The following is a 9,423-nucleotide window of genomic DNA, read 5'->3' as shown; positions in this document are numbered from 1 at the left end:
TGGAAGGCCCTGGAATTATGAAAGGTGATCTCTGCTGAGCCAATATTTTCTTATCCTCAGCCAGAGGTCCCATTATTGCAGGGACATTTTCTTTATGCACGTGCTTCAACTCTGCGCTTCTTCTCATGTCACCTCCACTCTCTCGTTCCACCGCGTCCTCCCATATCATCCTCGGTCTCCATCTATGTCTTATGACCTGCACCGATGGCATCTCCAGAGCCTTTCTCATTGCACCTTCTTAATCTCTTTTCTCAAACACGTGCCCAAATAAACTAGGTCTCACCTCCCTTACCTTCTCGAGAATATTAGTCACTCTCTCTAAGGCTCTAATACCTTCATTCTGCCTCTGCAGAGTTAAATCATGAAGCTCTATACTTGAAAATGAGGCAATGGCAAGACCTTGTCAAACTGAGTCAAGTCCACCCGAAAGCCTCCTTGTGCCAGGAGGGACATGGTGGGTGAGAAGGTATGGTCCCACAGGATCTCTGAGGGCAGGTAGGATGTACGGGCTTGACAGACTGCACCTGTGCAATCAAAAACAAACACAAATATCAATACGTGTAGCAACGTGTGTGTGCATATATGATCAGCAATTATATCCCAGTTGTGTTATCTGAGTAACGCCATTTTAGATGAAGCAATGTCAAATTATTTATGCATCTTGGAAAACGCACAGTCATTTGTCAATCCGCTGCTGGATGAAGGCCACTGATGTTAGCCATGGCCGGGAATTGAACTCAGGTGGTGTGATTCATCGTGCAGTGCTGCTAACCACTGCGTCACCGTTTCACACATCCACACCTCCATCTACTACTTCTTTACCCTCCCATCAGCTCGGCTCGAGAATGGCTATGGTGGCCAATCAACTCTCTCCATCTAGGGAAGAGCAGCTGCGGAAATCCCACGCGTGCAGCTTTACTGGCTCCGTTGCGTCGGTTAAACGCGCACACCCTATTGTTCAACGTCACTCATTGTTACATCGTGCGGAACAACACGTGGTTACAATGAGAACCAGAGAAGGCTTGTGTACACGCGGTTGGCACTATCTGCGTCTTCGCTTCATCCGGGCCACCCTTTTCCAGCGTGGTAAAGTTGGATATTCGTCCGATATTCACAACTGCATCAGCTACACGCCGAGAACCGGACTGTTACGGGAAGCTGGCCACTTGTGAATCCTTGCACGATTTTAACTTTTGCTGTGAATCCTATCAAGATTTTTTTTTGTGAAAGTGAATAAAAAATCCCACACACCTGGATGTCTCACACCAACAGCTCAGCTTCACGGAACAGGTGGTGTGGGAAGTGATGCGATTGCGTATTTTGAACTTCAAACCGACTATGCTACGGTCCCCTAGCCCCCCCACCTCCGGCCCATCTTCCATCACCCCGCCATAATCGAGAGTTGACGCTTTCTACCTGTGGAGTCTGCGACGCCCGTGAGCGCGACGATTATCTCGAACGGCTGCCCGTCGGGGAGGCCGCCCTCTGTTAGCCCGTGCAGGGGGCTCCGCCCATCGAGCACATGGGTGAGCGTGGCGGGCAGCGTCAGGAACGGCTGCCGTCCGCCGCGGTCCACCGTGAACTCGACGCCGCGTTGCGCGAGGGTCACGAAGCGCCCGTCGCCGCATCCGCCGTCGGCCCCGCTCGCCGGCGACACGCGCAGGAGCCGCCCCGACACGGAGCACCCGACGAGGCAGCAGGGCCTCGCGTCGGCCACGCGTATGAGCAGCCGGGGGGCGCCGCTCGCGCCTCGCTCGGAGTTCGGCGGCCGCACGACGAGCGCGCGGGAGGCGAAGCGCACGGTGCCAGCGCGCCTCGATGGGCGCGCGAGGCGCGCGAGAATGACGCCGGCGACGAGGGCGTCCGTTGCGGCCGACACCAGCATCTGCAGCGTGAGGAGGAGGGCGGCGGCAGGGCACGCGTCGGTGACGCGCCGCACGCCAAAGCCGATGGTGGCGTGAGTCTCCAGGGAGAAGAGGAAGGCCGAGCCGAAGGACACGATGTTGATCACGCAGGGGGCGGCGGCGCCGGCTTCTGCGTCTGTGGGTGGGCGCGTCAGGTCGCCGTGGTGCAATGCCAGTGCGTACCTGCCGCAGAGGAAACATCGCGTTTGTCGTTGTTAAGATCGACGTGATTTGCAATCTGTTGGCTGGATGAGGCCCTCCCCAGGTTCTGGTTGGTTATGGGGGCTGCTTGATCATTATTCGTGGGGGTTGGTGAGGGGGGGAGAGGATATTACTCACCACTAAGGTTAGCCATGGGGGGGAAAAAATATTCTGGTCACCGGGTTCATAGCGCAGTGTTCTTATTTGTGAACTTAACACAAAACAAAAGTCATTTACAACAGGTTTGATGACTAGAAATCGGTATGGGAGGGACATAAGTGGAAAATACAACAGGATAATGATTTAACGAATTGTGTTCCATTCCATCGTGCACTTGCAGAGTACGATGGGATGGAACACTTTCGGAAAACTGAAATAGATCATGAAAAGTAACAAAGAAAATGTGACGCAATAATAACACATCCAATCAGTGCATATTACCGACTAGGCTGCAAGGCAATATGGATGAAAAGCTTTGATAACGACAACGAAATCTAAACAAAAGCTAGCGAAGTACACACTTGGAATTACACTGCAAGGCAGGAAGACGAACACGTGGATTCCATATGATACACAAGATACGTAATAATGTTAAATTCCGCACACTATTCGCTCACTCTTGCAGGGAGAGGATGACCCGGAGACGTGAGGAGGAACCACAGCAAGTGAGAAGGCGGCAGCCAGGCGGTGAGCCGGCGCTCCAATCCATTTTCCAAGCTCTGTGGTCCTCTAAATATGAAGATATTTTCAGCCAATTACTGAGTGTTTACACGTGGGAAGAAGCTGGAGCACCTGGAAAAACCCCCCCACGGATTCAAGGGGGCAACATTCTATCCCGTACAGATGGAACAGATTATATTAGTCTGCACTTTGCTGTACCGCATTCTTCTGGCAAGCCAAGATATCGCACCCTGAAGCCCACGGGAATGAAGTTTCACAACAGCTGCGTAACCCACCAACCTTTACATAGACAGTGCTGGATTACACCTATGCATAGCCACTACCGCTCAACTAATATTCGAGGTTAAAGAAGGTAAGCGAGCTAGTTTGGACGCATTACGAGAATGGATGATGGCCAGTGGTTGAGACAAACTCTCTGAGAGAAACCCAGCCGCACGATCTTGGTCATGACGTCTCTGCCCTGCAGTGGGCCTTCAAAACTTCACGGAGCTCTACAGAGTGTGAACCAAACGCCGCAAAGTGGCTCAACATGAGCATAAACCCTGTGCCAAACACCCAGCCCCATCGAGTAGATGAGATGATGCCAGCCTTGGATGCAGGGCCGTGAGGCCAAGGCTGAGGTCCGAGACTAAAAGAGCCATAAGGCCGAGGCCTTTTTACGTCGGGGCCAGCGTCAAGGCCGCATCTTTGCTGGCCGATTGGCTCATGAGCAAAGCTCGTACGCTAACTGCCAAACACTTTATAACAAATCCGATAAGTTACGTCTAATTAACCTCACAATTTAATATTTGGCGGGAGAAAAACGCTTTTTGTATTAAAATCAGAAATTGGTCAACATTTTGCAATGTTGTGAAAATTACGATGATGGAGAAATGACACCAGAACCGGTTTGAAACAAGATCCAAGTCCTCGAAGTCCTGGGACTGAGAAACAACCACGAGGCCGAGGCCAGGAATGAGACCAGGGAAAAATGCCCTCGAGTCAAAAAGTCAGGCCTGGCCGCCGGCCGCCAAGTGTGCTGCCCCCGTGAGCGAGGCACTTTTAACGCTCCTGGGACGCACCACAGGAGGCCAAAGAGGCCGACGATGCCCAGCGTCAGTGACAGGAAGAGCAGCAGCTTGCAGACCCAGGCCATCTCGAGCAGGGAGGTCCACGTGTCGCGGCAGTACTCCCAGCAGTGCGCGTGAATGTTGGCGATGGCCACGTTGCTCGAGCCGTCCTTGTTGATGAGTCGCTTGGGCCTCCGCGACTCTGCAGCGGCCCCTGGAGGGCCCGATCCGTCCACTAGCGCCGACACGGTGGGCACAGCCGAGGTGGTCCTCCGCTTCATCTTCTGCTCCGCTATTCAATGTCCTGAAATTTTAAAGAAAAGCACAATGTTACTCGATAAACGTACCAATAGTGGAGAAACCTCTCCTCTTATATCTGTGTTGACATGGGGTTGACTATGCACCTGTGGTGGTGTTAAGGGTAAGCGCACTTGACTTGCAATCCAGAATCCACCGATTCGATTCCCTCTCCGGCGTGGAATTTAAAGCGATGGTGCACGTTCCGTGACCACCTCCCTCGCCGTACGCCTCTGTCCACCCAACAATTATCGATGAGTACACCACAATTAGTCATTCGGGTTAAGTCCATAGAAAGCGCAGATTATAGGATGAAGTTTCCACAACTTGCGTACAATACTCCTAAAATAATAATGTTGAAATTAAATGATATCCCTTTGTCAATCCACGGCTGGGTGAAGGCCTGACGTAGGTCACGTGGGTTGTTTGACTATACTTCACCACGCTGGTTAGTGCCAGTTGGTGAAGGGGGATGCAGCATAGACGTGAGAGCATAGAAAGTACAGCACGACAATGGATAGTTCTGCACAGTCATGTGCATTCCCACCTCGTAGCCTCAGAGCAATCTATAACAACTTGACATGCATCGTGTTCACCAAACCAGCACGACCTAGGTTCAATCCTGGTTATCTTCTAGATCTGATGATATAGGGTGCATTTGTTTGAATTGGGTCATCGGCTGCTGCATTCGTATAACTATACTAATGCCCCCTAGCAAAGTGTACACTTTACACTCTTTGGGTACCCGGGTTTCCTCCAACAAGGTCGAAGGTTAAAACGCAAGTGGTCATCCCAGCCATTAATGCCACCACGTCCTGCCATTGATCTCATTTTCTCAGACCCCACAACTGTTTGCGCATTTGACACGTCCGTGTACCACAGCAGCAGCAGTTGAGCTCTAATAAGTGCCTCAACGTTTGGCTTCAGGTCTTCCCCTTCCTTGATCAGCCGGTCAGCTCCCATAAAGTGCCCCAACCTCTGGCTTTAGATCTTCCCCTTCCTCGGTCAGCAGGTCAGCTCTCACAAAGTGCCTCAACGTTTGGCTTTAGGTCTCCCCCTTCCTTGATCAACAGGTCAGCTCCCGCAAAGTGCCCCAACGTCTGGCTTCAGGTCTTCCCCTTCCTTGACTGCCAACCTCTGGGGGGCCACTGCAATGCCCGTCTTGGTCACCTGCCCTCTTCCTCCTCCGCCCTGCACACGAGTCCCAAATTATGACAGCCGCCTCCTCCTCTTGGTTAACACGTGACCATTATTCCCTTTTGCCACATTATATTCTGGATACTCTGCCATGAAATTCCTATTGTCCTCCAATTAATTGTATATATGCTGTACAAATGTCATATTTCCACTCTGGCCAATAAACTGCCAACACCCAGTGCAGTGTTTAATTTAGTTGACATGATTGGTTCCACCTATAATGGGATAATTATCTCGTGGCAAACAACAATGGACGTAATGCAAATATTAAAAAAGCAAGTTATCACAGGTTAAGCTTACTTAAATCTAATTTGTGCATAATATTACTGTCATCCATACAGATGTTTACATAATCGACCTTTTCGAATATCCGCCTCTACCTCAGCCCCCCACCCAGCGAATGGGACATACGACGTTGTGCGGCGTGCGCAATGGAACGGGAGCTTACTTTCAAAGCTATTTGTTTTGTTCATCGCAACAATACAATAACAGCGCTAATCAAAACCAATGGCCACACTAAATAATAATAAAATACTGCCAACGGGAACTAGACAAATGACCCTTAAAATAGGCTGGCTCGACGGAAACATTGCCGAGTAAACAAACACATTGTACAAAATACAAACACATTGTACAAAATACGAGAAGGTAATTTAGCGCAGTTATGATATAATTGAGGCACTTACTTCAAACACAATGCGCTCTTTGATGGGGGATCCCACACACAGCACTCTCTGCCACTGACTCCACTACCTCTGAACGCCAAACTCCGACTCCTTGATAAAAACCCCACAGCCAAATGTCAGCTCCGCAACATACCGAATGCACTTATCAAGAGTAAGCCGGTATATATATGTTTTGACGAACATCCCTCTGTTAGTCTTTTGTACGGTGTGACCAGTTCATACCACCTTTTGGAGGAGTGACGCCGTTGCTGGATTTAAGCGGAAAGGGCCACATTGCTGGCCTCGGTTTGGCACGCAAGGACCCACCCAAACGAGTCCTGTGGCTCGCCACAACTCTGTGTTGGGTAAACACAGGGCAAATGACGTTCCTTGCACAAGGGCAAGTCACTCTTGATCTGGTTTGTTTTGGGGGGCTTCGTTAACAATGTTTATAGTTAATAGCAAATACATATACACATAATCTCTCTTTACCGAGGCAAAGCCTATTTAAATCCCTCATTTTGTTCAAATCGTGCCGTAAGAGGCACTTATTTGGAAGGGATTTTTATTTTTTTAATCCTGTGTTTTGGGGATGGATCTGATTGCTGTGAGCCTACACGTTCGTGTGCTTTGTCCCGTGCTTTGTGATCTCCGGGTGAAAGGGGCCTTAGAAGTATAAATCATTATTAAATTATCATTGTCAATACATTGATAATATGGGTGCGTCACAAATGTACCTCCTCTTGCGGTGTTGGTCAATGTCAGGTTTTGACAGCATGGGGAGCGGGACTGCTCCACCAAACCCGTTCACCCGAGTTCCATTTCCACTCACGGACCAACCGGTCTTGGGCTTCCACGCGGTCGACTCAGCCTTAAAATGAGCACCTGGGGGTGCGGTGTGTAAAAATCAGCATTGGGGAGACAGGCAGATGTGGTGCTGGCCTTCCCACCGCATTGTATGCCGTGACGGCCTTAATAGGTGCTCACTGACAGCATTTGCGGCAGCAGTCTGTTAAAGGCTATATGGGGTGTCTTTGTCTTGAACCGAGTTTCACAGCAACAGCAAAGCCACTTACATTTGTGACGCACCCATATTGTAATAAACGTGTCAGGCTACGCTGGTTAGTGTGGGTTTATCAAGGTGTCGGGACTCACGTAGGACCGGTTCGGATATCAATCGCCACTGATGTGAGCCGTGGCCTGGAATGTAACTGATATCGTCACCGGGTTCATCGCGCAGTGCGCTAACCACTGCGCCACCGTTTTACTTAAAAGCCTTATACTGTGCAGAGTCTAACACCTATCCAGGGGAATTGCTTTGATGTTTGGCCAGTTAGTGGTAGTAGTTATAATAATGCCCTTCGTTTACACAGAGAAAGTCGGAGTCTCCAGACTCTTATTCAGAATGCGTCCTGCAATTAGGATATTTTGCTAATTAAATAAATGATGATTCAGAGGCGTGAGGCGGAACCACCGAGAAGTGGGAAGGCAGCACCCACGCGGTGTTCCGGCGCAAATAGTTGCCGGAGCTCTGCGGTCCTCTATACATTAAGGTGTTATCTGCCAATTAATGAGTGCTTATATGTGAGAGGAAACCGGGGTACCCAGAGAAAAGACGCGCATGCGAAGGGGAAACGCTATATCCCACGCAGTGGAAACGGTTGGAAGTCCACATTTTGCTCCACTGCCTTCTCCCGGTGAGCCTGGATATAGGCACCTCCTCGATGCCCACTCACGGGAAGGGAGTTTCACAACATTAGTGGGATCCACCAACTCTCACCTCCACAGTGCAGGATTACAGGCGTGTGTAACCACCACCGCCCTATCGATGTGTTGATTATTAAGCTCAGAGACTTAATATGTTGCAGGATCATGAGATAAGGCGGCAGCCGGAGGAGGCCTTCATCCATCAGTGGATTTACCCAGACTGGTGATGATAATAGGCTTACAGTAGTGAGCGAGGGTAATTACCCAGGAAACATGAAATGTTGGGCCAACGGTTTTAAACATACGCCAACGTTGAGCCAACGTCGGTCCAACGTTTACATGTCTACTGGGTAGGCACGCAATGATTTTCCCATTGTTGGTTGACTATGTACGGTGCGAAAGAAGTTCGACATACATACATTGTGATTCAGGGGCACAGTTGCATTTCGAAATAATTTACTTTAATTCCACGTTCGTGAATGGTACACCTCTAGTGGCGGCAGGGATTCCACGTGACCTAATTATATACAACTCATACGAATCGGAAATAACGAATTCTTCCGCGAATGACCCGATGTGTGTAAGAGGTCAAGGTAGAGGCACAGCCCTGAGATGTCCTGCTAAGCCCACTGCCAGTGGAAGGGACCCCCACTAGAGGGAGCTCTAGAGACAGGCCCCTCCAACGGACATAATCCCCCAACCCGCACTGACCAGTATAGTGTTTTCAGTTTCATTTAGTTTCATTTATTTGGTATAGCCCTGTGAGCCATTCGGCTCTTGAATCGGGTGCAACCCCAACAAACAAAAACATGAACAAGAAAACATCTTAAAGTGACTATGCGCAAACAGAAAAATCCAGGAAAAAACAGCAAAATCGTCCAGAAAAAGCACAGTACACCAACGCTGTGTGCAAAAATCACAGTGGGATGCAAGTCAAACAACAACCACAAGGCAACTTAGATTAAAGCTATCAGTTTAACTCCGTACTACAACAAACAAATATGGCCAAACCAAAAAAAGTTTTCGAAATCACCAAAATAAAGCCATAAAAGCAATGTAACAGTGATAATAGGAACTGTGACCGAAATTTCACAATAAACAACATAAACAACATGTACCACCAAACCCTGTAGCCATAGCTGGCTGGATGAGTCACTCCACAACAGCAGGAGCATCAGTAGGAGTATCAAACATTTTCAATGCACCTTTAAAGATCAGCACACTAAATCAAAACACAAGATCATACTTTGCAGCGGTCATCCGGAGAAAAACATTTGTGAAGTATGGTCAAACAGCTCACACGACCACAGGGAAGCCTTTATCCAGCAGTGTATTGAAAAGGGCTGTACATTAATAATACAATTACATTATTGCATGAATGGCTAATAGGGCGGCAGGGTGGTGTAGTGGTAACGCTTGTGCCTCGCAGCAAGAAAACATGGGTTCAATTCTAGACTCAGGTACCTTTTTGTGTGGAGTTTGTATTCTCTTCCCCTGTTCTGGATGGGTTTTCTCCGTGTTCTTCGGATTCCTCCCATAGCTAAAACAAATGAACACAATGTAAATGGCTTTGTCCAAACATCCCAACACTAACTTACATGTAAGCACTCATAAATGTGTCGTTAAACCCGCCACCACCCGGCACAGCTAATTACTTGTAAATGTTGTGGATTTGCTCTCCAACACACCGGTGTGCTGTACTAGTAACGAATTTGAATGTTC

At 49.1% G+C, this 9,423-nt stretch overlaps 1 protein-coding gene across 1 annotated transcript; it reads right to left on the bottom strand.

Annotated features, from left to right (window-relative positions):
* Positions 1 to 273: 273 nt before the first annotated feature.
* Positions 274 to 6,125, bottom strand: LOC144950925 (ATP-sensitive inward rectifier potassium channel 10-like). Its single transcript, XM_078881104.1, has 4 exons — positions 6,016 to 6,125; positions 3,848 to 4,139; positions 1,417 to 2,087; positions 274 to 524 (listed from the first exon to the last, which is right to left on the bottom strand). Exons 2-4 carry the CDS (start codon positions 4,114 to 4,116, stop codon positions 370 to 372), a joined length of 1,095 nt encoding a protein of 364 aa, XP_078737230.1. The 5' UTR covers positions 4,117 to 4,139; positions 6,016 to 6,125; the 3' UTR covers positions 274 to 369.
* Positions 6,126 to 9,423: the final 3,298 nt, after the last annotated feature.

Source organism: Lampetra fluviatilis, chromosome 60, assembly GCF_964198595.1.
Source record: "Lampetra fluviatilis chromosome 60, kcLamFluv1.1, whole genome shotgun sequence".
NCBI lineage: Eukaryota > Metazoa > Chordata > Hyperoartia > Petromyzontiformes > Petromyzontidae > Lampetra > Lampetra fluviatilis.
This window is presented reverse-complemented; position numbering and strand designations above follow the sequence as displayed.